Source organism: Urocampus carinirostris, chromosome 1 (genome assembly GCF_059441175.1).
Source record: "Urocampus carinirostris isolate Australia breed hairy pipefish chromosome 1, RoL_Ucar_1.0, whole genome shotgun sequence".
Classification (NCBI taxonomy): Eukaryota; Metazoa; Chordata; class Actinopteri; order Syngnathiformes; family Syngnathidae; genus Urocampus; species Urocampus carinirostris.
The window spans coordinates 15,136,282-15,164,027 of record NC_142349.1 but is presented as its reverse complement, the minus strand read 5'-3'; the positions used below and the strand labels follow the sequence as shown (position 1 = coordinate 15,164,027).

Genomic DNA, 27,746 nt, shown 5'->3' with positions numbered 1-27,746 from the left:
GCGAAAACATGAGCTTGCGCATAAGTGCCGATATTTTAAAATACTTAGATTTGAGTAATTTGCGTTTGACGCCTATTCGATATTCGTTAAAAGCACAATGAAGAAACAGTCAATTACAAATACATAGTTTTATTATGAATATTGCAAACTAATTAGAAAAGACACAAGAAGGAAGTGAGTTACAGTATTTCCATCCATTGAATTGTCAACTTGACAGCAAATATTGCCATTTAAATGCCACTAGCTTCAGTGCTGTAACTGTATGAACATAATTTGTGTGAGCAAGTGGTCGAAACTAAGAAGCAAATTTGAACGAAAGGCAAGTCTGTGGAATGGCCTCACACTTTTTGAAGGGCTTTTGGGAGAAAAAAAGAGCAATTATAAGGCAAATGAGTCTGTACATGACCACAACACAATGCCCCCCACTTCACACACCGACAAGGTCAGGAAACACAGATATGTCTATAAGCAGTCCATTGAATTTTCTGGTAGTAGTCCCATGGGTGGGGCTTTGCCTGGAAGACAGGATGGCGGAAGCATAGAGTTGGAGGACGGGTCCACATTCTCAGAGTCTTCCATCCGCTCAGCGCAACCTTCCCAGTTAATGTGGAACCTGGTGACGCGCGGATTTGATGCTAGGATGTTTCTCTGGAGCTGAAAACAAAGGAGTTCTATTCAATTTTGTTCTTAACAGCAAGCATGTGTATCAAAAGTGAAAAACACAAAAAATGTTGGGGGTCAGAGCTGGTCTGACCTGTGAATAGTCTGGTTTGATGGGAGGATTCTCCCGGAGCTCCTGGCCTGTGTATTCGTTGTTGACGTAGTAACCAATGCGGATAAACTCCTGGCCTCGGTATGTACAGGTAATGAGTACGACAGTAACGCCTACAGCATCACTCTCAGGGATCAGGCCTGTGTTTGGAGCATCTGCCTATGATTAGGAAGAAAAACATGAGTTAAATAAAAAGAAATATAACTTATATTTTATGGAAATAAATCATCCATCCATTATCTGCACCGCTTATCCTCAGTAGGGTGGCGGGGGTGCTGGAGCCCATCCAGGCCATCCTCGGGCAGTGGGGAAGGGACACCCTGAACTGGTTACCAGCCAGTCGCATGGCACACAGGGACGGACAACCCGCTCGCTCATTCACATCTAGGGACAATTTGGACCGGCCAAAGATCTTGCATTGTGAGGCATGGAGAGATCATGTGACTATCGTTTTACCTGCTAATTCCCTATGAGTAGCTATCTCTACTTCAATGTATAGTTTAACAGAATATTTTATTAGCATCAAACCAGTTTTAGATGGCAGAAGGATTAGACTGATTTAAGACCTAGTTTAAAAGATATTCCCTTTGTTAGCATAAAAATAATTGTTTTTGTGTAAGATGGTCAGGCTCCTATTGGTTGATCAGAAGGAACACAAATTTAGAAACTGGGCATTATCAACCCCAAATTATTTTTTCTTTAGTTGTCAGAGTGTGTGGTTCCAAGAGAAAACATATAAGGAGCCTCTCGATAGGAATGAAGAATCAGAGAGAGAGCTGTTAACAAATGACTATGATAAATCTGTAATTAGTTAAATACTGAGTTTGTGCAAGCAATGTGTTCAGTCTTTTGATTGCTATTTATTTTTGTGAATTTGTTTTTCTGATAAAATGTTACCAACTTACCTTGCACACAATTTTTGATACTCTTAGACCAGGTCTCATCCCTAGAAGTTTTGGTAAGTGTTCCTGCATTAAATGGAACTAGTTGTGTACTGAATTTGGTCATGTATAATACTTTTACTACACATCACAACCTATTTACCCATGAGGTCTTTTTGTATTGCAACGTGAACTAAATGGTAACGTCCCTAAAGAAATACGGACATGAAAAATGAGTGCATGACGTCACCTGAAAAACAAACATATGTCGTCCAGCAGGTACAGGTCCCACTAGGACGGAGTCCAGGACTTGGTCATACTCCTCGCTCTCAGCTGAGCCCACGTAGATAATCTTCCACTCTAGGTCTAGAAAGAGTACAAAAAGATGCAATGTCACTTAAAAAAGAAATAGGACATCACAATTTTGTCATTCAGTATTAAATAATTATTGACAAAACTTGTGACACTGTTGGATCATATTTCAAAACAGTTCGTTACTTGTTCATCAAGCCATAGCCTTGCCATACAGAAAATATATGTAATAACCAAATGTAATTATTTAAACATAATCACACACACCACACACACAACTTACACATGTCTCTATATACGAACATTTTGAGTTATGAAGTACCTGAACTGGAAAATATTGCCTGTGGTTACCAAGATCGCATGTAATTAGGCTCTTAAGAGTTTCCCCAACAATAAACAGTGAAAGTGCACCCCTTAGTGACACTTGTTTTGTAGGTTTTTTTTTTTCGAGTATTTTGATCATAGTATTTTTGTAGTATTCATTTAGTTGTTTGGTAAGATTTCTGTTGTAGTATGTTTGTATTACAGAATTACTGTACTAATATTTTTGTACTGTTTCAATAGTATTTATTTTTTAGGTGTAACAAATATTATTGATTGTGTAATAGTCATCTGTAGTCTATACAGCCCTTTGAGACTTCTTGTGAATAAGAGCTGTACAGATAAACATGACTTGACTAACCGTCCCACATCAATAAAGTGGCTATAGCTTCAAATCTGCCTGGCAACCTGTGCGCATACATGCTACCAACATGCTCTTTGTGTCACAGTTACAGTTCAGCGTTCACAGACGAGGAGGAGGGGTTTCGGCAGGCAACACACAGCCATCATTCAATCAGAAATTCCTTTAAGTGACAGAATTTGTGGAAAGGAGTCACCTGGAATAAGTGTTGACAAGTCGGGCTATCGCTACGTCTGCACAAAAATATGAGATACTTTCCAAATAATTTCCAACATGTTACCTAGAGTTCTCGTTTATTGATGTTTACTATTTTTGTGTACTGTTACACAAAGCATGTTGGTTTAAGATCAGGCGATGGTGTAATTGTAATCCTGTGAAGTCCTTTGAGACATTTTGTGATTAAGGGCTATACAAATAAATGTGACTTGACTGAAACTTTTGCCCTGCTTTGAATAGATCAGTGCATTTAAATAAAACGCCTCTTTACTTACTAAGTTCACAGGTTGCAAAGCTACACCCAGAACAGATTAAATTCGTAAGTAGAGGTACCTTTAATTATATATAAACATCTACATATAGAAATCCAGATTTTAACCTTGAAGGAACAGTGCGTTTTATCTGGCGACTAGGTGAACCCCAAGTTTATTTGTAATAAGCAGGCAATAAACAATACACTGCCCCTTTATTTGCAATACTTTTTAACAATAACCTAAAATTGCTGTATACATTACTCACTTTAATGATAATATTTGACATTTAGAAAAACACAATTAGTGCTGGAATTAAAAGTTTTTTGAGACAATCACACTTATAAATAGTCGGTTTCGGTTGAGAAAGTTTGTCTATACAAGCCGAATTATGAAAACTATGATTGTTTCGCAAAATAATTGTAAGAAAAAGTCCCTTTGTGAATAAAATGATAAAATAGGGGGGAAGCCGCATATTACGTGTAAATTAATTACTAACTCACGAGTAATTTACCTCCATGACAATCATCTAGACAATAAGGATTAATGTTGTCAAGTGAAAATACTTACAAGTCATTTTCCCGCGAGTTGATAACGTTAGCAGTTTAGCATTTAAAATATCCCGGGTGGCGAGGACGGCTAGACTCACCTTCGGGGAGATCCTCCATGCACTCGAACGTTATCTCGAACTGGAAAGGATTCCCAAACGGACTCGGATTATCCAAAACGGCCACATTCAACACCTGTACCTTTGCCATTGATAGGATCGCTGGGCTTTTGCTATCGTTAGCACGGTGCTGTTCACACAAACACGGGCGCTTCAAAGATCTTTTCCCGGGAAATCTTAAAAGCTTGCTCGGCCGTCTGACAGACTCTCACGTCGAATGAAATTCAAACCACAAATTCTCTTTTACACGACAAAAGACACGCAATTCAGTCGCATTCCACAAAGGGTTGTGACTCGTTTGTCTTCTTATAAGACGAAATTGTTTGTTGGAAGCGAATGCCCGCTCTCCCGCCGCTTTGACAGGGTTACCCAAGATGCACTGCGCTAAACTGAAAGAGAGTCGACTTCCGGTGGTTTATCGTGTAGAGACGTCCCCCTTTGGTCCACTGCAGAAGTGCATCAGATAGTTACGAGGCCTTTATAAATTGCGCTTCCAAATGCATACTTGACAACCTCCAGGGCTCCATGCCCTTACAAACTGTCGTATTTCCCCTTACATAATACAAAAAAATCTTACACCATATTTTTTTCCAAACGTGTTTATTTATGTTGTTTAACATGTTATATTGTACATATGTTTCGTTATATCATATGTATTGTTAATTAACATTTTGTTTTGAGATCCTGAGTTGCTCGACATGAATGAGGTTTATTATTAAAAAAAGTTCAAAAATTAAGTCGCTTGGACGTTCACTGTAGAAGGAAAAAAATACATGCAAATGTAATTATGTAGAATAATCAATTTTCTTATTCAAATTGTGAATTCATTTTCTGCATTAAATTATTGTTGGTAATATACTAATTAAAGGGTCTTTTTTCATTTTTCCCTTTTATACTTCCTTTTTTCCTTAACTTCTTTATACACCAATAATGATTCGTAATGTAATGCATCAAAGCAAGCGAGCCGTTTGAGAGCCGGCTCTCTTTAATGACTTGAGCCGAAAAAGCTGGGTCTCTAAAAAGTGACGGACTTCCTCCCACTACATAACTACCACATGAAATCCGAGGCGGCAGATGAATATGCACAGTAGCATCAAACCGCTCACTTCGTTTGCAACGGGGAAAAAAACGATACCGAGATAGATGCTACCGCAGCGAACTCGTTTAACTTGATTGATTTGCCGTTTCGTAATAGTCGGTGTATACCGGATGGTACCCACAATTGACAAATTTGCGTTTTTCCGTACAGATTTTCTTGTACATCGTAAACGTCTTAAAATAATTGTACTTTGTACAGCAAAAACGTACAGGTTGACAGGTAAGCTAGAGACGCCCTTCATAGAGAGTAGTGGTCACATCTATTGACCCTTTGAACTTGACGTCACGCAGAATGAGAGGCATGACGGACGGCAAGTGAATAGGCAGTTGAGTTGAAACAAATACTTATAACCACGACAGAAGAATATGAACACCACTTTTTAACAAAATAACATTTATTCTTGTGCCAATTTTCGAAGCCCAATTTGGAATTTTATCACTTTTATTGAAGACAGAAGTCTGATGCTCTGATTATAATTACAGTGGAACCTCGGTTTTCGAACGCCTCTCAGTTCGAACAAATCGGTTCTCGACCAAAAATTTCGAAAAATTCTTGCTTCGCTTTTCGTCCCAAAAATCGGAGTTCGAACGCCGGTACGCCAGGGTGCGATGCTGAGCGGGGTACAGGTGTAGATTGCCCCCACCCCTCGTGAAGAACTGCTATGACGTGCGTGCGCACTTCTTTTTGCTTTCGCTTTAGATATCGGTGAACGGAGTGTTTTAGCCCCTAATTATGCCTCAGAAGAAAGTCAGTGCAAGCAGCAAAGTTGCTACAGGTGAAAAAAGAAGGGTAGTGTGTACAACTATTGCATTTAAGAAAGAAATAATAGCAAAATATGAAGAAGGTGTGCGAGTTTCCGATCTTGCTATACATACAGCATGGCTTCTGCTGATCACCACAAATGTAAGAAATCCTATTCATAATTCTTTTCTTTATCCTCTGACCGCTCACCACTTTTTGTCGAGACCCGGATGCTAAATGACGTGTAAACGACCTGATTTTTTTAGTTGTACACGTTCATGTTAGCGTAATCTTTCGTACGGAAGATTACGCTAACGCGAACGTACGATTAGCCTGGGTTAGCTTCATGTTCTTGAAAAGCGTTCAGGGTGTTGGAACGGATTAAAATGATTTTATATTACTTTTAATGGCAAAAACGATTTTCGGTGATCGACCAAATCGGTTTTCGAACAGGCTTCTGGAACGGATTATGGTCGAAAACCAAGGTTCCACTGTAATGCATTTGTTACCTCCAGTCTCAATTACTGTAATGCACAACTACTCTCAAGTCTCCCAAAGTTTAGTAAGAGCCTGCAGCCTGTACAAAATGCTGCATTGGGGCTAATAACTAAGACAAAAAGTTTGATCACATTACCCCAATTTTAGCTGACTTGCATTGGCCCCATCAGCTTAAGATGTGATTTTGAGGTTCTCCTGGTATTATACAAAATTATGAATGTACTTGCCCACTCATATTTATCATATTCAAATTTCCCCTATGTTCCTAACGAGAGCCTTTACTCAGAAAATGCTGGTCAACTAGTGATCTCAAGAGCCAAGAAGACATGTTAGGTTAAATTAGGTTTATTTGTATAGCCTATTGCAAACGACAGACTATTATTACAACATCCCCTGATCTAAAACATCTCATCTCATCTCATTAGCCGTACCGCTTATCCTCATTAGGGTCGCGGGGGGGCTGGAGCCCATCCCAGCCATCTCCGGGCAGTGGGCAGGGGACACCCTGAACTGGTTGCCAGCCAATCACAGGGCACACAGGGACAGACAACTCATTCGCTCATTCACACCTAGGGACAATTTGGACCGGCCAATCCACCTGAAATGCATGTTTTTGGAATGTGGGAGGAAACCGGAGTGCCCGGAGGAAACCCACGCAAGCACGGGGAGAACATACAAACTCCGCACAGGAAGTCTGGAGCTGGATTTGAACCCACGACAGGTTCCCATGACATGAACTGTGCCGCACAAGCGCTAACCACTGCGCCGCCGTGCTAAAACATATTACACAATAAATAATCAAGGAACAATCTATTGACAAAACAAAAATTAGCATTGCTTGATTTGTATTTTTTCGCATTATTTCGGAAAATGTGTAATCTTGTCACGGTCGCCATGGCTACCAGTCTGCCGCGCCCCCGAACTCAGCTGCAGCAGATCAGCTGATTGCTGGTCTGCTATTTAAGGCTGGATTTTGGGTTTGGCGGGCGCTGGCTCATTACACAATCCCAGGTCTGTTATGCCTTGTCCTGTTTTAGGTTTAAACATTTTCCGTCTGTTATGCCTTGTCCTGTTGAGTTCGTGCCGGAGGAACTCTGTATTGTTCTGTTTTGGTCCCGGAGTATTGGGCGACTTTTATTTTGTTAAATAAAACTTATGATCGTCAACGCATATGAGTTCTCCCTTCCTGCCTCCTGCCTCCGTTCTGGTCCGGTCACCCCTTCCACTCCACCACGCCACGTGACAAATCTATATTTTGATGTAAACTGGTGCAGAAAACTATGGCGAATTCCTTTTTGGTAGCATATTTAATTGGTCTTATTGATTACTGATTTGCATTCGTTATTACAAAAATAATGTAAATTATTTTCTATTTTTCCTGCAACTTTTATTTTATTAATGTCCTTACAAATACTTGATATTTCCTTAGTCCCAACGATCTGAAAGGCAACCAAATGGACTTTTTGTCCCACTAATATGTTACCGCCCAGGAGCGGATTAAAATTCAGTGGTCACATAAATATTCCAGGAATTTACCAACCATTTTCCCTCCACATCGTAAAAGGCGAATAGCCACCTGGTGGGAGCGCTGTTCGACGCCACCCAATAACAAGACGCAGGTTGCCAGGAGGTGATGAGGTTCAAAAGCAAATTGAGTCAAACATCGCACTTGCTCATGCACGGACCAAGAGAAGGACATCGGCTTGCAAAACAACACCTTGATAGTGATATTTCACAAAGGTTTGTCGTATGAATATCAATGGATCAATGGGTGTTTGTTTGAAAAAAACTCGAAGCTGTTGTGCTTCACTGAACGACGTTTGAAGTGGACTTTGCACAAAGGAGTATCTGTGTTGGTGCACGAAGGAAAAAGAACGAGAGGAAGGTGCGCTCAGGTAATGTAACACCGAGCGGCGTCACGTGATCAACGCTCCAAAATGATTTCCCCAAAGAGGATGTGAATACGTCCAGCGCTTGCTCGTAAAGCAGGTGCTTTTTCTGGTCTTTCGCTCGTTAGGCAGGTGCTTTCTCTTGTTCTCGTTACCGGAATCCGTTGGCTTGCAATTGTCCGATTGTAGGTGGGTGAAAACACTGCGTGGATCAACTTTTCAATCGCTTAATTTCTTGAGGTTGGTGTTATTATCTATTTTAATTGACAAACAAGCATGCTATCACACAGGTAAAGCTCGGGCATTTGTGTAAGAAGTAATCTATAGCAGTGTTACTCAACTGGTGGGTTGTGACCCAATTTGCCCCGGCAAAATATTGCTCAGAAGACAAAAAATAACAAAGGCTAATAATACTCATTAACAGTAAATGGTAATAATGCCCCACCAAATGCTAGATGACATCCATTACTTCACACCACATAAAAAGACCAGTAACAGTTGTTACATGTTGAGGAAGGCCAAAACTCAGAGGCTGTATATTGCGGTTACGGGGTCCAGAACCTCCGCGGTACTTTAAAATCCATCACGTAGGAACCCCCTACCACAGGGGTCGGGAACCTTTTTGACTCAAAGAGCCATAAAAGCAAAAAATATTAATTTTATTTTGGGAAAGAGCCACACCATATATTATGAGACAAATTTACTAAATTGCTAAACCCGCGCCCCAGACAAAAGCTTAGTCTTCAGCACATTTATTTTTGATGATTTGATAAAAATTATGAAAAGAGAATAATGCCAGAGCCCCTGTCCCAAATTCAACAAACAGACCACTTTAAACTTGTCTCTTTCTTGCAATTACTCAAGATCGGTTAAACTCCTTTTGACCCTTTTTTTCATACATATTGGTTTCAAAACCAGATGCAAGCATTTATTTTGTAAAAACGTCACAACATTCTGAGAATAGGGTGCCTTATGTGCTTACCTTTGGCGAGAGATGGGAGGGAATGCTTGTACTTTTTGCATAGCTCCACCCATCCCTCCCACTCACCCAATCAAATGACTAAGTTCTCTTCCGGTGTTTTGGCGTATTTACAGTTCTGTGGATTCATCATAAAGTATCTGAACACTGAACACAGATTATATAGTGAACTTTTAAATAAAGGATTCTTTAGCGTTGTACAGCCAAAACGAGTTTTTTTCCCCCCTTTTTTTTGTGTGACACCTTGACTGTAAATTGTAGTGAAAAACGTGCCCTATATATACTGCGAAGTGTTTCCTTTGCATTTGGCTTTGGTTTGGCTTTAAGTGTACCTGAATAGAATAGACATTCCCGGTTTTGAACAAGATGGAGAAATTTTGCATGCAATCAAATTGGTCTCTGAGCCATAGGTACTCATAGAAAGAGCCATATATGGCTCGCGAGCCATAGGTTCCCGACCCCTGCCCTACCACCTGTTTTAACTTGCATACGCTTTGCTAGCCTCCGCTTGCAGCAATAGTCGACAGGAGATAATGGATTGCAGCAGTACAGATACTTTTCATTTTGGCAGTTTTTAATTTTATGTTTTTTTTCATTGCATTTCAAGCATTTTTGATGTCATTTAAAATGTTGCGATTTGAGATTTGAAAGAATATACTCTATTCTTAAAGTGGTTTTGTTTTTTGTAGTCCTTTTTTTATTGAAAAAAAAGGGAATATATTGTACTTTTTTTTTTTTTAAAAACTGCCATTCATTCAATACATTTTAAAAGTGGGCCTTGTTTTCTTGATTTGAGTGGCAGCTTTTAATCAAAGTCCCAAAGTCAAACCAGTTGAGAACCACTGATCTAAAGTAGTTGTCAGGTTTTTCCTGAGGGTCGTTTGGTACCGGGCCGGACAGAAAGACCCAAAATTGCCTTATTTATTTCTTATATGATTTTACACAAAGACTCAAAAGATTGGATGTGTAATTTATCGTTCAACGGTAGTTTATAATTCAAATTGAGCAATGATGATCGATCGATTATTATTGTTGACCTCATTAGTTTGGTAATGGATTTAACTGCAATGGTATCCGGATCACAGCGATGAGAGTGCAAATACCTACCAGTAGGATTGTACATGATCAAAGTAAAGGCATCGCATTTTACTTGTCACACTATTTTTACTCACGGTGGCACGCAGTACAACGTTGTAATGAAACATTATGGGAAAGAGTTTAGCCAAATCAAAGTTGTAGAACGTGGTTCAGTTGAGGGTTTACGGATCCCTTAACCCTGAAGGTTGTCGTGGTACCACTTTCTGTGGTGTCTCTAGAGTAACTACAATCTGGTAGCACCCATCCCTCTCCAAGTCATTTTTGGGGGTAGGGGGTTCCTCCCCCACGTGTAACACATAGTACTGGTTTCAATGCGTAACAGTAGAAGGACAACTATTTTATTTTAAATGATTTGGAAGAATATCAACCCATGGAGTGCTTTTTAACCCGGCTTATGCATCCAAGGGTTATAGTAAAGTGATTGGCTTTAAGCTTCCGTTGTACTGCGGAGCATAGAAGAGATGTACAAAAACGTACGGTAATCATTTCCAAAAAGTTCTATGCTAGGACCTTGTTGCCATGCTAACAATATTCCACAGATTTTTAATTTTGTTTCATAAATTAGTTGCATCACTGTTTTTAACTCGTAACACAGCTGCACAATGGCCTATATACACTGAGCCTAGGTTGCTGATCCCAGCTGGAATAAACTGATATCTACTTTTGTGGCTTTGCTGTGATTAAGCCTGACTCACTGCTTGTTCCTTGTCTCTGTTCAGAACAGTCATCTGAAGCGCATTGGTCTCTGCTACCCAAGAGGAATTTTGTCTCCAGATGGACCCCAGCTGATCCATGCCGGACCTGGTCCATGCCTAAACACCTGGCCCGGTTCTTGACATGGATGGGTGGCTTTCCCTTCCCAGCATCCTGATGGGGAAGATCTTTCTTATTCTGCTACTCCACCTTACTGAGCATGTGCGGGGTGAGTCACCGACTTGATGAGCATTTGAAAACTTAATGATAACACAAATAATTCTGAACATTCTCTTAATAAAAATCGTCCCCCACCAGTCTAAACCTACCATTCAAAGCAATATTATTTTTGTAAAATATGCAATTGTTGGCTGAAAATGAAATTCCAGTAACTCAGGGATAGTTTTGGGTGCGTTACTGGAAAATAGTAATTAGTTACAGTTACTAGTTACTTAAAAAGCAACACAGTTACCCCCTATATTACTGACAACCAAAAGTAGCCTGTTACTCCTAAAGTAGCTACCTGTATCTATTTACAGATTACCGTATATACTTGCATAGAAACTGACACCCTCAAAAGCTCTTCCCCTAAACTGCTTTAAAATAGCCACATCATAACGTGTACACCAATCTGTGGAAGCAGTCAAGCTTCCATTCTTCTTGGCTTGTGCAATCATGACGGCTTGTAAATTAACACTTAGCTCAAAGATTTCCTCCTTTCTAGGTAATGTCCTTGATGTTTTAGTTTTTTTTCCCTCCAGACATGGTGTATTCCAAAAATATTTTTACAAATAAAAAGCCCAAAATGCAGTACACTTTTACCATATATTCTATGTTTAAATTTGCCTTATTGATATTCCTTTGGTTCTTTGTTCTTGTTTAAGCCACATCACCTTCCCCACACACTGCCTACCATTCGTTCCTGGTCACATACAACCAAATATTCACATATTAACTGACCTCCCGATTTTAGTGTTTGATTTTATAGTTGTCAATTTGGCCTGTATGAGAGTATATACGGTAGCACGTAACACGTTACATTACTTGCTAACGAGAAAAGTAATTGAAATCTAGGGATGCGTTACAAATGAACACGTTAGTCCCAACACTGCTTTGCGATCAGGTAATGACCAATTACGGCTTGCTTGTTGGCTCTGTTTTAAATGGCTACCCCTGAAACAATTAAAAATGGGTGGAACTTTCCTGCATCATTTATATTTCTGGCACTCAATGTTTGGTGATAATGTTCTTCAGTTATAAAAGCAGTTTAAATGCTTTATTTTTAGAATTTCTTTAATCTAATTTATTTGTCTGACATTTTAATTTTCAGTCTTAGAATAATCCAATGACAGGTTGAAAGTCTCATTCGGTATTATGTGAAGAAACGTCGGAGCTCATCAAGCTTTAATTAAATTTCTGTTTCTTTTTAGATGTCAGTCCACCCACCTTACCTCCTCCTTGCTCTGTTATCGCATTGCACTTTTGTCAGCGCTAACTTGACTATTTGCTCTGGTGAATTATTGACTCCAGGAGCTGAGTTTTATGTGGACTGTTGTCTCTCAAAAGTCCGTCTAGCAGAGACCAGCAGCTGCTAAACAGACAAATTTGATACACTTGAAAAAAGCAGTGTTGATTTGTAATCATATCTAAGCGTGTGTTTGATTCAGCAGAATGGATGGTGGCAGCGCACTCTGCATTCCTCAACCTCCAGCTCCTCCTCAAAGTAGTTACTGTGTAGTTTCGTGATGTCACTGAGTCATCACATGGTTGCTCACATGGCTGGGGAGGGGAAGAAAAAAAAAGTTCCTCAGGCACAACTTATGTGCCTACCCAAGTGAGCAGAACATGCAGCACTCCTCTATTCAGATAAAAGGATGTCAATTGTGCACAATGCTCTGGTAAAAATGTGTGCTACGGTGCTTTTTTGTTTACTTAGTTGGGGTTGTCATGGAAACATGGTTTAATGATTTGGGGCATGGAGTCTTGAACATATTCATAGAACACAAATATTTTACACGTTTGTGATCTAATTACTTTTATGCCGCATAAACAGAATGCAGAACATTTTAACATATGAGCAAATATTTTTAAACTCAGTGCACTTATGATTTTTACAATTACCAAATAAACCTTAAATTAGCTGGGTCAGTATCATTTTAAATAATTCATTTTCAATTTTATGTTGTAAAAAAGTTTAAATTATGGTGCAATAAAAATATATTTAAACCGCTCGGAATGTTAAATAAAATCTTAAATGTATCAGTGATTTATCAGTCACATTAAATAGTGACAAGCATTGTATCTGTTGACTCTTTTTTATTTCAAATGTGATTTCCCCTAAACAGCGTTCATTCCAAACAGAATCCCAACCACATATACAACTGCATGTACTCAACCCTACTTTTAAAAAGTGTTAATATACTGTATTTCTTTACGCTTCAGTTGACATTATGTACTGAAATCTGTCATTCACGCAGTTATTTTGAAATCTACTGTAAGTCAGGGGTGTCAAAGTCAAATTTGACAGAGGGTCAAATAAGGAAATTGACTAAGAGCCAAGAGCCTGACTGATCAAGTCAAGTCATATTCATACGCATAGCCCTTGATCACAAAAACACTCAACAACAACCAAATAACTAGTAAAATATAACATCAGCTATACAAGATGTTTTTGGGGAATGGGAATAGTTTTAGATAGATAGATAGATAGATAGATAGATAGATAGATAGATAGATAGATAGATAGATAGATAGATAGATAGATAGATAGATAGATAGATAGATAGATAGATAGATAGATAGATACTTTATTCATCCCCGAAGGGAAATTCACATTTCCAGCAGCATCCCTGAGCTGAGAACAGTACAATAATAAAGCCAAAAGAATACAATATACAAATACCCAGTGTGACGTGCAAATGCCCACTGTAGCGTGTTATATAGAGTAACTAAATAGTGCTACACAGAATACATATTGCAGTAAGATTCGGTAATATCCAACGTAGGTGGTGTGGTTTAATGTGGGCCTTTACTCTGCCGGGTGGAGTTAAAGAGCCTCATGGCATGAGGAGGAAAAGATCTCTTCAGTCTGTCCGTAGTACAAGACAGTGACAGCAGTCTGTCGCTGAAACTGCTCTTCTGTCTGGAGATAATGCTGTGTAGTGAATGCGATGGATTGTCCATGATTGACCTCAGCTTTTTCAGTGCTCGTCTCTCAGCTACTGTTGTTAGGCTGTCCAGCTCTTTGCCCACAACAGAGCTCGCTTTCCTAGCCAGTTTATTGAGACGAGAGGCATCCTTCTTCTTGACGCTGCCTCCCCAACACGCTGCCGCATAGAAGAGGGCGCTTGCCACTACTGTCTCATAGAATATTTTCAGGAGCTTTTTGCAGATGTTGAAGGAGGCCAGCCTTCTGAGGAAGTAAAGTCGGCTTTGCCCTTTCCTACATAGAGCTTCTGTGTTGGCAGTTCAGTCCAGTTTGTTGTCCAGCTGCACACCCAGGTATTTGTAGGTCTGGACAAATTCTACACATTCTCCCTTGATGGTTACAGGAACCGGGTGAGTTCTGGTTCTCCTGAAGTCCACCACCATCTCTCTGGTCTTGGTGGTGTTTAGGTGCAGGTGGTTTGCGTCGCTCCATCGGACAAAGTCCTGAATCAATTTCCTGTACTCCTCCTCCTGCCCGTTTCTGATACATCCCACAATCGCAGTGTCGTCGGCAAACTTTTGCACATGGCAGGACTCAGAGTTGTACTTAAAGTCCGATGTATATAGAGTAAATAGGAACGGAGAGAGAACGGTCCCCTGCGGAGATCCTGTGCTGCTAACCACAGTGTCCGATGTTTTAGCAAAATATAGAAAAAAATAAATACGCAACTTGGTTTACATTGAATCCAAATGCCAAAAATGATAATATCAATGATAATAATATTGTAATGTAAAGTTCATACTCAGCTAAAAAACTAAAAGGGAGCTAGATAGATAGCCACAAGACTAAAAGCCATCTAAATAGCCCAGGTGAAAGCGAGATGGCTAGCTAGAAAAAAGGCCAAAATTTAGCTTGATAACTTAAACTGGTTTAGGCAAAAGGTCGTTGTGCATTGGAAACCTCTAACGTTATTTTGATAACCTACCTTTTTGTCACCTTGAATCAAAAAAACATGCGGAAGTAGAAAAAAAATCGATTTACAACACTATCTAGGGCAGGGGTCCTCAAATACAAATCTTAACTGTCCACAATTGCTTTGTTTTTTTTCAAACAAGCATGAGTCCATGTATTATGACGGTCAAGTGCAAGGCAAGTCACAGATGTTGATAAAATCTAAAATGTCTCATGTTGTTAAGTAAACTTATTTGAACCTCCTAAAAACCTAAAAATATATAACAATATTATCAAAAGTAGCTTGTATTGATCAGGTAACCATTAGTTGTGTATAGTTTCTATTTTAGCAAAAGTGGGCTAAATCTTGATTACCTAGTTGGTTGCATCTCTTGGTAAATGGTAAATGATCTGCATTTATATAGCGATTTTCAGGTAAATGAAGACCTCCCAAAGCGCATTATAATGTGCTTCACACTTACCCATTCACACACACACACACACACTCACACACCAATAGCGACATGCTTATTATGGATTCAGTGTCTTGCCCAAGGACACTTCGACATATAACACGTAGACGAGAGCTCTACCTCCTGAGCTAATGCCGCCCCCAAATTCAAATCTTAAAGGTCCACAATTTTTTTTTTTCAAACAAGCATGTGTCCATTTATTATGACGGTCAAGTGCAAGGCAAGTCACAGATGTTGATAAAATCTAGGGTCTTAGGGGCACCATTTCCCTTGGTGTTTTTTTGGTCAAATACAGCCTGGTGGCACCAATCCCTCACCAGGCCAATATATGTTTTCACACGGTCTTGAACCAGGGACCTTTCGCCTGTCAGGAAAATGTGCTAATCACTGTGGAAACAGCAATTTTCTGTCATTTACTCAACTGAATTTTTTTTTTAATATGAGTGGATTGAAATACAATAAAGTACAAAAATCCAATGGCCAAAAACAATACTTTAAGAAGAAGTCGTGTACAGGGAAAAATCTAACATGGTTTCAGGAACAGTAATCCCTCGTTTTTTCTAGAGGTTACCTTCCAGTCATATGTTTTTTGTCGCCATCTTGTGGACAACAGACATGTAGCGTGAACATTCCAAACAAGTGAAACTATTGTACGTTTCTATTCTTTATTTTTTACAAATAAATTCAGTACCACCTCCTCATAATTTCAAAGATACCCTTCTCTATTATATTGCATTATTGACTAAATGAAATATGATTGGTTTACCGACTTCGGCACTTGTGCAGATAAAGCAGCTTTTTAATGAAACCTGAGTTGGGCAAATATTTCAATTTGACCCAAAAGTAGGGACACTGTGAAAAGTAAACCATGATACAGGGGGTGATTACAGTAGTGTATGACATTTTCCTTTCTTCTCCACAGCGAATAACTTTGTATCGAATGACTTCAGATCTTCCAATGCTACAGTAAGTACAGCTACATCTTTCTTCTGTTGTCAAGGACAAAGCAATTCATATGATTCCAATTCTTTTTCGACACTTCCTCGTTGACTTGTTTCCAGGAGCCCAACATTGCAGCTATTGTGGCCCCCACCGTCACGCTTGGCCTCCTAGCGGTTGTTTTGGCCGTTGTGGGCTGGCTGCTTTGCATGGTAAAGAAAAAGCGGCAGACAGAAGGGGCTTACCGGCCAAGTGCTGAAGAACAGAGCGGTACTCGCAGTGTGGCTGCCACTGACGTGCTCAAGCTTCCCAAAGAGGAGAGACTAATTTGAGGAGCCCCGTTTTTTGAGGGGTTGCTTTAAAAAACAAAAAAACAAAAAACAAAGAAAAAAACTCTGTGGTCCATGTTGCTTACAAAATGTTCTTAGTTTTCATCTGCGCAAACGAAAGAGCAGCTCCAGTATTTTAGCACTACATTTAGTTTGTTGTATGCGTATTATGCACTATACAATAAATCATAACCACTTGTTTTTATCCCAGCAAACAACTCACCGAATTACCATTTTAATTTGAATTACCAGCTGCCTCAACACAGTGGACGAATGTTCTGATCAAACCATTTTGTACTTTTAAAAGTGAATCCATGCTCTTTTCTAATAAAGTACTGTTGGATTTTTACAACTCCCCTTTTAATGCAAAAATCAGGGGTCACAAACCTTTTTTGAAATGAAAGTTACGTCTTTGTTACGCAATAGTGTGAAGACCTATCAGTTTGATATGCATTCTAGAAATAATCATGTTGCCACTATGTTGTTATTGTTGGAATATGCTCATTCATAGAACAAACGGGGGTCCTGGGCAATATAATATGTAATTGATAAGCTGATTATAAAAATATGTACATGTATTAGGAGTGTTGTATATACATTAACATATAAATGATTTCTTATGACGGTTCCTTAACAATCACCAAATACTAATGATTTAAAACAGCTGATTTAAATCTTCTAAAATCGTTGACATTTTCAAACTTTCTTGGAAATCACAATGACCCACCACTCGTGACTCGTGAGCTAGTTTTGGCACCGGTCCTTTGGCTTCCCAGTTATTCTTCATGAGCTATTAGGTACCTTTGAGAACCACGTTAATGTCTCTTTATTTGAATTATGTAGAATTTAGGGTAAGTCCAAATGTAGCTAAACCGAGGGTCTGCAACAGACGGCTATGGAGCTGCATGCGGCTCTTTGGTCCTCCCTCGTGGCTCCTTTTCAAAAATGTTTGATGATGGGAAATAATATGGTTTCAATAGGACAAACATGACACAAGAATTCCTTTTTTTTTCTTATATAGATATCCATCCATTTTCAGTAATGCTTATCCTCAGTAGGGTCGCAGGGGTGCTGGAGCCCATCCCAGCTGTGTTCGGGCAGCGGACACCCTGAACTGGTTGCCGGCCAGTCACAGGGAACACAGACAACCATTCACACGCTCATTTATACCTAGGGACAATTTGGATCCGCCAATCAACCTACTATGCATGTTTTTGGAATGTGCGAGGAAACCAGAGTGCCTGGAGGAAACCCACACAGGCACGTGGAGGACACACTAACTGGAATTGAACCCTGGACTTTTGCAACGTGCGGCTGACGCACCAACCACTCAGCTGTTGAGCTGCCTTGAAAATAAATGTATCCAGTATTCGAATTCACAGCATGGGTTACCTTCACTATGAAGCTTATACAAAGCTTTTATTTTTTGTGTGTCACAAAAGATGTTTTTGGGGTTCCAATATGGTTCTTTCAGCATTTTGGGTTGCAAAAGCAAATTTGGCCATGCTAACCACCAAATATCAGATTAAAAATTCTAGCATATGTTGCAGATTTATTGGTTGTCTAAATTTTCTTAATTAGTTTACTTATCTAAAATCGTTATTATTTTGAACATTATCATTTTCCATCAGTATCTATTGTGTTGCTGTTTCCACCACACGGCACAACAAAGAAAGAAAGTCAATACTTTTTAATGATTCTCAATTGAAAAGGCTTCACAACTGTTACTTGTTTGATTGGAAACAATGGTCAGTGGGCGTGAAATGTGAGGGTTTAATCAGTGCTTTCATAGAACTGAGCAAACAAATTTTGAAAAAAGACGCAAACCAAACCTTCACTAGCGTCACTAACACAATGGCAGTATATGGAAGCCCTCACACCATTTAGTGGTCCACACAATTGTATTCGCAAGGTTGGGGGGGGGGGGTCATTATAAGCATCCAATTGCTGGGTAATTCTGAACCCAATGACCATGCAGTAATCAGATTTTCGGACCTTTTCACAATAAAAATGTTCAACTACTTTTACCTACTCTTTGGGTTGGTGCAGCTCTTGAACCACATGGGTGAGATGTGCACTAAGATAAAGTTTCGTAAAGTTGTATTGAAGTCTGCAATTGTATTAAAATGTTTTCCTTAAAATAGACTATTAATGAACTTGCAGCTACAATATTTTATATCCCAGCTTTTGATAGTGAAAAGGTCAAATCATCAAATCCTCAAATTAATTTAATTAGCTTTGGATTCAGCACTGGGTTGTGTATGCAAACCAGAGGTAAGATCTTAAGCCAATGTCTGACACAGATTTTGGTCTGTTTTGGGCCTTAAATGTAAATGACTATGTTCTGGCTGGGCTTCTTTCTCACTAACATTATAAAAAAGTATCCACCCTTTGTTGTTCTTTGTCTCTCTGCCTTGCTCTCTTTTAAATTGCAACGCTAGATTCTTTAGGACTTACTGCTACTTTGGTTTATGGCCTAATTTTAAACCTGTCAACTCATAAAAAAAAAACTCAATGACGAAAAATTGTTGGTTTATGTGACCTCTTGAGACAAATAAAAATATAAAAAACGTAAATGTTTACACAGTCTTGTTAAACTTGCACTTCATTATAAAACACAGGCTTTAATTTTTTATCAGATATCACCTCTCCTCCCCCAGAGTCCTCTCAAATACAATGGGAAATTTCAGGTTAGCGTCAGACTCGGGCCTGCAAATAAAGTAATTTGGTCGGGGTCGGGCTGGATTTTATGCTCAATCTTACCTCTAATTGGAACCAACATGTGTGCTTATTGAAAATAGAAGTGGAGCACCAAAAAGTGGTTGATTCCAAACACAGCTATTGTCTAAAAATACACACCAGAGCAAAGTGGAGCTAAGATGGAGGGCTGAGGTGAAATGGTTACATCATATCATGGAGGGTGAACTGGCGCACGGGCTTTTCGGGCTATTTAGGCTCCTTCTTCTTCGCCCTCCTCTTCGAACTCGCCCTCTTCTGCGGTGGCGTCCTGGTACTGCTGGTACTCAGACACCAGGTCGTTCATGTTGCTCTCGGCCTCGGTGAACTCCATCTCGTCCATGCCCTCGCCCGTGTACCAGTGGAGAAAAGCTTTGCGGCGGAACATGGCGGTGAACTGCTCCGAGATGCGCTTAAACAGCTCCTGGATGGCTGTGCTGTTGCCGATAAAGGTGGCGGCCATCTTGAGGCCACGCGGCGGGATGTCGCACACGGCCGTCTTCACATTGTTGGGGATCCATTCCACGAAGTAGCTGCTGTTCTTGTTCTGCACGTTCAGCATCTGCTCGTCCACTTCCTTCATGGACATGCGGCCACGGAAGACGGCAGCCACGGTCAGGTAGCGGCCGTGGCGCGGGTCGCACGCAGCCATCATGTTCTTCGCATCGAACATCTGCTGGGTGAGCTCTGGAACGGAAAGGGCACGGTACTGCTGGCTCCCCCTGCTGGTGAGGGGGGCGAAGCCAGGCATGAAGAAATGAAGGCGAGGAAAGGGAACCATGTTAACAGCTAGCTTGCGCAGGTCGGCATTGAGCTGGCCCGGGAAACGCAGGCAGGTGGTGACGCCGCTCATGGTGGCCGACACCAGATGGTTGAGGTCCCCGTAAGTGGGTGTGGTCAGCTTCAGCGTGCGGAAGCAGATGTCGTAGAGCGCCTCGTTGTCAATGCAGTACGTCTCATCCGTGTTCTCAACCAGCTGGTGCACCGACAGGGTGGCGTTGTACGGCTCCACCACAGTGTCAGACACTTTAGGCGAGGGCACCACGCTGAAGGTGTTCATGATGCGGTCCGGGTACTCCTCGCGGATCTTGCTGATGAGAAGCGTACCCATGCCCGAGCCAGTGCCGCCACCCAGCGAGTGTGTGAGCTGGAAGCCCTGCAGGCAATCGCAGCTCTCCGCCTCCTTCCTCACAACGTCCAAGACCGAGTCAACCAGCTCGGCTCCCTCCGTGTAGTGGCCCTTGGCCCAGTTATTGCCGGCTCCGCTCTGACCTGGAAAAGGGGCCGGATTTTTTAGGCCTGTTCTCTAATTTGGGATAAAACCCAAGACTGACCACCAACACCAGCTAATGTTTGATTAATTGACGAAGATCCTCAAAGTGGGTCATGTTGAACAAAACGACCCCACTAAATCTGGATAATTTTATTTACAAGAAGGCAATATCATTTTGTACAAAGAAACCCTTAAAAGCGGATCAAAATCTAATTTGAGTATATAACTTTTTTATATTTGAACAAAGCATTTTAGAGAAAATATTTTGACTTCTGGAGACTCATTAATATGATTAAAGTTAACAAATACTGATTGTATTGGTAAAACTTTACCTAAACAAATTCTAAAAGTAATAAAATGATTGAATTAAAATCCATAGAAAGTGCATGGGTAGTTCTACTTGAACTCTATTATGAATCACTTTTGAATCATATCACCTTAAATACCCAATACACACATTCATACACACTGATTCGTCCTTTAGCAATCCTGGGCCCTGATCACCTTACTTATCCAACGGACTGTTCCATTGTTTTGATTTGGGGGATTTCAATATCAGTAAGTTCAACAGATACCCAAACTAGTATTCTTCAGAAAGGATTCTAAAGCCTATTCAGCTCAGAAAAATAGTTAATAAGCCTCAAAGAATCTCATCGTATGTGACTTACCAAACACAAAATTGTCAGGTCTGAAGATCTGACCGAAGGGACCAGACCTGACAGAATCCATGGTTCCTGGTTCCAGATCCACCAGGATGGCGCGAGGGACATATTTCCCTCCTGGGGAAAAAAAGGGGAGGGAAATAAATCACAACTGACAACTGAAAAAAACAAAGCACAAGTTACTGAAACTACAAATGTTATTTGAGCCGTAAGCCTTCGACGGGCGTGGCCTAAAGAAAGATGTCAGGATCATATTTACAAAACACCGTTTTAGGCCAAATTTTCATGCGGCAGTAGCTCAGGAGGTCGAGCGCTCGTCTTGGGATCAAGAGATCGCAGTTCGAATTCCGGCTCCTCAATGTTACATGTCGAAGTGTCCTTATTATGCCCGCAATAAGCAGGTTAGCGCCTTACATGGCTGCACGGCCGCTATTGGTAAAATGTGAAGCACATTGTAAAGCGCTTTGGGAAGTCTTCATTGACTTGAAAAGCGCTATATAAATGCAGATCATATCATTTCATCTTCCAATAAACATATTTGTTCTGTCTGTGATTGCCTCTGTGACTGTGAATTGATTTTGAAATTTGTCTCGGTGAAAAAAATGAGACCAACATCGTTTTGGGCTAGGCAAAGTACGGCCTGAGGGCCACATCCAGCCCACCAAATGAAAATGGTCCACGTTTAATGACAATATTTAAACAAAAATACTACATAGTACAACTACAGGAATACCACAAAACTCCTAGTTTGTAATTTTGATTGCCTTTGAACCTGTTTTGTTTTGTTTTGTTTTTGGGCCGTTTGTGTGTTGGACAACTTTTCTTTCCTAATTAAAGTGACAGATCGTCTACGCATATGAGTTCCGACTTCCTGCTTCCCGGTCCGTTTCGTGACATCATATTTGGCATTTGGATTCTAAACCAAGTTACGCATTTAATTTTTCCATATTTTGCCTAACATATTTCTGTTCCTCCTCCTTTCTGTTATATTTTACTATTTTTTTGTTATTTTGTTATAGTTGTGCTCTGTACAGCCCGTTGAGACTTTTTGTGATAAAGGGCTATGAAAATAAATATGACTTGACTTTAATTGTGTTTTAAAACCAATTTGATTAAATGAATTCATTTAAAATAAAAAATATATATATATAAAATGTAAATGTGTGCGTGTTGTGTATACATAAATGAAAAAAAATGATACAGTAGGTCTCCAGGATCAGCCTTTTGGCCACATTTTTCAGCCCAATGCGGCTCTAAAAAGTGGCCCAGCCCTGGTCTAGACAGACCACTAGAATGATTAATTATTGATAAAGCTTTTGTGGATCTTTAATCCATTATTAAATAATGGAAGTTTTGAATAGTGAAAAATCTGTCTTAGTTTACCTGAGGCTTCGTTGTAGTAGACGCTGATCCTGTCCAGCTGCAGGTCACTGTCGCCATGATATGTCCCGGTGGGATCGATGCCGTGCTCGTCGCTGATCACCTCCCAGAACTGGAACAGATTGACCACAAAGACGCATCTCAGTTGAATGATGGATTGATGATTTGGATCAGAATAATCAGAGGTGAGGTTCACAATTGTTTTTGTCCAAATGGATTGAATACATGGAAAGACAGTTACTCATGCATCTCGATGACTTCTCATCATTTAGTCCTAATTGAGTTTAGATGAGCAAAACTAGGTCAATGAATAGGAGGGGGCGGGGGGCGTCTCCACCCTATTTGAGTCACATAATGGACTGAACTCCCAGCGCAAAAATGCATCCAACTATTCCAATATATACCTTTTCCGATGAAAAATGCACGCAAATTTTACGTTCACAAACATTGTGAGACTGGGAAGATGCTGCTTTTTTTTAACGACGCCACAATCGGGGAACTCAGTCAATGAATGAACGCGTGCACGCACTAATTTGTACACGTCCCAAAATAGCCTGAAACGTGACTACATGAAGATTACCTTTGCGCCAATCTGGTTCCCGCACTGGCCAGCTTGCAGATGCACAATTTCACGCATTTTCAGATCTGGTTGAAGGACAAGGAAGGTTCGAGAAAAAGAAGGAGACGGTGAGAAACAGTGATGGCTCCCGGCTGCACAAATGTAGGCTGTTTCTCTCTTAGATGGATGCACCGCCTCCTTCTCGGAACGCTTCTACTGGGCTGGAGCGGTGGTGCAAGTTGACGTCATCGTCATGGCAACCAAAGAGCGGAGGAGGAGGGGGTGGGGCCACGTAACTGTGGCATATGGCTTAGATGTGATGTTCAAGGTTCTCTTAGTATCATACTAAATCATACATGGACTTGCTCCCTCTTATCTTTCAGATCTGATTTGCCCCTATGTCCCGGTCCGAAGCCTACGATCTGAGAGTGCCGGTCTTCTGGTGATCCCAAGAGCAAAGAAGTGTTCTGCTGGTTCGAGAGCCTTCTCCATCCGGGCACCGGTGCCGTGGAATGCTTTTCCCCTTGAGAGCTGATTTGCAACCTCAGTGGAAATGTTTAAATATAAGCTTAAAACTCACTTCTACTCCATAGCATATGAATAACCTACTCTTCTCGTCGGCTGAAAAATAGTCTATGTAATAATAATCTGTGAAGCCCTTTGAGACTCTTCGTGATTTAGGGCTATACAAATAAAAATGACTTGACTTGACTATGGTGCGACGTAATTGAGATGCTTTCATTGTCTTATCACTCGATGACTCGCTCAACTCTCACTGCGAGCAAGGCAGGGTGGTGATGATGTTGTTTGGGTTTGGGATATAAGTATGTATATCTGTGTGTTGGTCTGTTTGTCTGTCAACCAAAAAAAGGGAAAGGAGTTTAGATGTGACCGCCACAATTCACAGTCAGGAGGGTTATCTCAGATGTGAAAAATACAAAAAAGATGACTCAGCACTTATGGTTTTGTTAACTTTTTTCCCAGAAAGACACTCCACTCTCTGAGACTGGAAAGACATTCAATATAAAAACCATATTTTACAGGCAGCCAGGTAGGTCACCCTAGAACATTTTTTTAACAAAATAGCCATAAATGCAAAAATGTATTGAATGTTTTGGGAGAGAGCCACACCATATATTTTCAGATTTATGAATTCAACAAAACCGCCATACCCACTGCCCAAACAAGAGGTAATTCTTCAGCACATTTTATTTCCCCGTGTGATGATTTGATCAAATCTATGAAATACCAAAAATTCCAGAAGCTGTTTGCTATATCAAAATAAATACATAACTTAAAACGGATCTCCCTCCTGCAGTTATTAAACCTTCATGTTAGGAATTTGCACCACTAACTGTTGTTAGCAGGTCAATTTTGACCCTGGTTCTAACTTGGTCCTGGCCACGAAAAAAATGAATATTGAGGTTCAATTGGACCGTCATTTTTGTCTGAAACAATGGTATCTAAACAAGATGCAGATACCAATGTATTTCCCTTCCATGCAGCCGGCGCCGGGCGAAGGGGGGAGAAGGCAGTGCTTGTGGTATGTGTATAGCTCCGCTCATTTTCACTGCTCACCTAGTCGGATTGCTTTAAGTTATTTGTTAGCGTTTTGTAGTGTTCCTAACCACTGCTCAATATATAAAACTGCCCCAAAAAGTTCAACACTTTTATTTTAGTTGACTCAGCATTTTCCCCAGAAATACATTCCACTCTCCCAGATCAGAACTACATTTAATATCAACATCCTTTATGGGCACTCAGATAGGTAACCTCATAGGCCCAAAACTGCCAAAAGGCTGACTTGGTGTTTTTTGTTTTGCTGATTCAGCAGACATCCTACACACCCAGGCCAGAACATGTTTGCCCAGGTTGACAGTTTTTCACACCCAACCAGGTAGGTCACTCTTGTGGTGAAAATGCCCCCAAAAGGACTCACTTTTGTCTTTTCTGACTCAGTAGTTTTTCTTCAGAAAGATATTCCCCTCTTCTAGACCAGAACCACATTCAATTTCAATACAATGTCTTGCAGACCGTTAGAAGAGTTTGACATATATATGTAAATAATGCAAAAGGAAGTAGACTGTGTATATGTTTGGTTTTGCAGACTCAGCATTTTTTCATGATGAAATTCCACTCCCCCAGGCCAGGAAGACATTGAATATCAACACCATCTTATACAGACAGTCAGGTAGGTTACCCTAGAGTGAAAACTGCCCCCCCCCTACTTCCCCCCCCCCCCCCCCCCTCAAAAAGAAAACCTGACTCGGCATTTCTTGCTTTTGCTGACCTAGGAGATTTCCTCAAAAGACATTCCCCTCTTCCAAACCAGAACAACTTTCAATTTTAATACAATATCTGGACTCGGCAAAGAACTGACTCAGTACATTTGGTTTTGCTGATTCAGCATTTTTTCCAGAAAGACATTCTACTCTCCCAGAGCAGAACTGAAAGGTATGTAGGTCACTCTACAAGTGAAAATACAAAAAAGAACAAAAACAAAAAACGCACAATAAACAGACTCATTTGGTTTTGCTGACACAGCAGTTTATCAAGAAATACATGGCCCTGTTCCAGGCCAAAACAACAAAACACTGTCCGGACTCAGTCTCACTCTTTGGGTTTTCCATTGTCATGTGCCAACGGCTCTGCCAAAAAAGGGAAAGGCCACACAAAAATGGTTTCAACGCGGCTGATGGTCTTTTGGTGTACAGCCATTCTAGTTCGGGTTTGCATTCAGAACAGTTTTATACAAAGACTGTAACTGTCATGATTGCCGATTCAAGGCACCTATGAATGCCAATTGGTGCCAACAGCCCTGAGAGCTGATTGGCTAATAGACTCTTTTTAAACCCCTGGCTTTCAAGAGAACCCTGTCAGATCGTTGCGGACCGATGCTCCCAGCTCGGCAAGCTCTCACTTCCAGACACTTTTCCTGCCCTGTTTTTCTCTCCCTGATACCCGTTGCCAATCTGTTTCCAGACCTGATTCTGCCCTGTTCTGCCATCCCGGCATCCGACCTGTTTTGCCCCGCTACCTGCCTGACACCTGTTGCCGACCTTGTTTCCGAACTCGATACCGCCCTTGCTCTCCCGTCCCGGCTAATGACTAGTATTCCTGCTAATCTACGACCACCCTTGCTCGACACGGAAGTGCCACTTCCGCGTCTCCAGCCACCTGCTACCCTTGTCCGTCAACCATCGGATCGTGGAAGCAACCCTTACTCTCCCTCTTTATTAATAAAACTGAGTAAACGAGCGCTATTGGGTCCTGTGTCTGTTTCTGGTCCGTGACAGTAACTCGCTCGATTAACACTTTTGAAAAGGAAAAAAACGCAAAAACTTCGGGACAGAATCAATCACGACAAATGAAGAAGTCCATCATTATGCGTAGATTGAAAGTCAATTATTTGTTTTTCAAATTACCCTGCAATGACTAGGTAAAAAGAGTCGCCTTTAGTTTTATCTGTGTGCTAAAATACGCTTTGTTCATTTGTCAGATAAAGAGCCCTCATACGGAGTAATAATGAAAAATGTTTTTTAGAGACTTCATTTTAAAAGTAATGGTGTTACAACCCAGATAGCTGACACCCAAAAGTAGCACGTTACGCTGAAAGTAACTAGTTACAAACTACCGTATACTGTGTTTACTCATATTAAAGACGACCCCCTAAGACTGCTTTGAGAAATGACAACGCAGCGATCCTGAATAGGTCTCTTTGTAAACTGGTTCATCTCTTGAAGATCTTACGAAGCACAAAGAGATCCTCCCCTTTTGGTCACATTTTATAAATTCCCAATGAACTCAAACACAATTTGAGGGTGCCCGCAGTTCCGCAACCAGCTATATTTCTTACAGGTAAGTACAATCAAACAAAATATGAATGTTTTGAAAATTTAAATATTTAAGTTTTGTTTTGGTGGACTTTTTATTTCGAGTTTTGTTTGTCAAGTGGCATTTATCTCTCTTTTTGGATCAGTATAAAAGTTGTATTCATAACATTTTTAAAAAAAGTTTTACAAATACAAATCCATTGAAAATAACAGTTGTTTGTGTTTAATCAATGTCAGATGGTTTCTACAGTAATTAAATGTATATTATCAATTTAATAGTATTATATTAGTATCTAACAACATATTTTAATGTTTATTGTATATTTTTCTTGCAAAATGTGTTCACCTAGCTACAGTGTTTATCATTTTTTTAAATGTATAATTCATTTAATTCCTTCAATAAAGCCAAGAAATCTAACCCCAAAATAAAACAGAGGATACGTGATATTGGAGGGATATTATTTTTGTAATCAATTATGTATTTCAACATATTAGGATTCTTTACATAAGGGTTTTTTTTTACATATCAAGCACACTTAAAGAAAAGATAGGTAAATAAAAAATTTCAGATTCCAACATAAGCCCAGTGTCATCAGATCAGATATGATTATTTCTGTTACATTTATTGTTTCTAAACAATCGTGTCAATTCATATTCATTAAATTGTGAGCAAAAACCAAAACAG

The 27,746-nt window shown here is 40.3% G+C and overlaps 3 protein-coding genes across 6 annotated transcripts; 1 reads left to right on the top strand and 2 right to left on the bottom strand.

The window, feature by feature from the left end:
- Positions 1 to 113: 113 nt before the first annotated feature.
- LOC148373679 (histone chaperone asf1b-B) lies at positions 114 to 4,212 on the bottom strand. Its single transcript, XM_088328149.1, has 4 exons — positions 3,764 to 4,212; positions 1,904 to 2,019; positions 755 to 931; positions 114 to 654 (listed from the first exon to the last, which is right to left on the bottom strand). Exons 1-4 carry the CDS (start codon positions 3,870 to 3,872, stop codon positions 463 to 465), a joined length of 594 nt encoding a protein of 197 aa, XP_088184275.1. The 5' UTR covers positions 3,873 to 4,212; the 3' UTR covers positions 114 to 462.
- Positions 4,213 to 7,746: 3,534 nt separating this feature from the next.
- Positions 7,747 to 16,970, top strand: crb3a (crumbs homolog 3a). 4 transcript variants are annotated; one of them, XM_088328138.1, is made up of 4 exons: positions 7,747 to 8,014; positions 10,810 to 11,007; positions 16,273 to 16,316; positions 16,412 to 16,970. In XM_088328138.1, the coding sequence occupies exons 2-4, from the start codon at positions 10,923 to 10,925 to the stop codon at positions 16,619 to 16,621; spliced, it is 339 nt and encodes a 112-aa protein (XP_088184264.1). In that variant the 5' UTR covers positions 7,747 to 8,014; positions 10,810 to 10,922; the 3' UTR covers positions 16,622 to 16,970. The 4 variants fall into 4 exon arrangements, with proteins under 4 accessions (XP_088184264.1, XP_088184256.1, XP_088184250.1 ...); XM_088328130.1 differs by having other exon boundaries at positions 10,805 to 11,007; XM_088328124.1 differs by lacking the exon at positions 7,747 to 8,014 and adding an exon at positions 8,026 to 8,197 and having other exon boundaries at positions 10,805 to 11,007.
- Positions 16,971 to 18,293: 1,323 nt separating this feature from the next.
- On the bottom strand, positions 18,294 to 23,451 carry tubb4bl (tubulin, beta 4B class IVb-like). The gene is made up of 4 exons (XM_088328097.1): positions 23,250 to 23,451; positions 22,673 to 22,781; positions 21,296 to 21,406; positions 18,294 to 20,626 (listed from the first exon to the last, which is right to left on the bottom strand). The coding sequence occupies exons 1-4, from the start codon at positions 23,304 to 23,306 to the stop codon at positions 19,569 to 19,571; spliced, it is 1,335 nt and encodes a 444-aa protein (XP_088184223.1). The 5' UTR covers positions 23,307 to 23,451; the 3' UTR covers positions 18,294 to 19,568.
- Between the last annotated feature and the right edge of the window lie 4,295 nt (positions 23,452 to 27,746).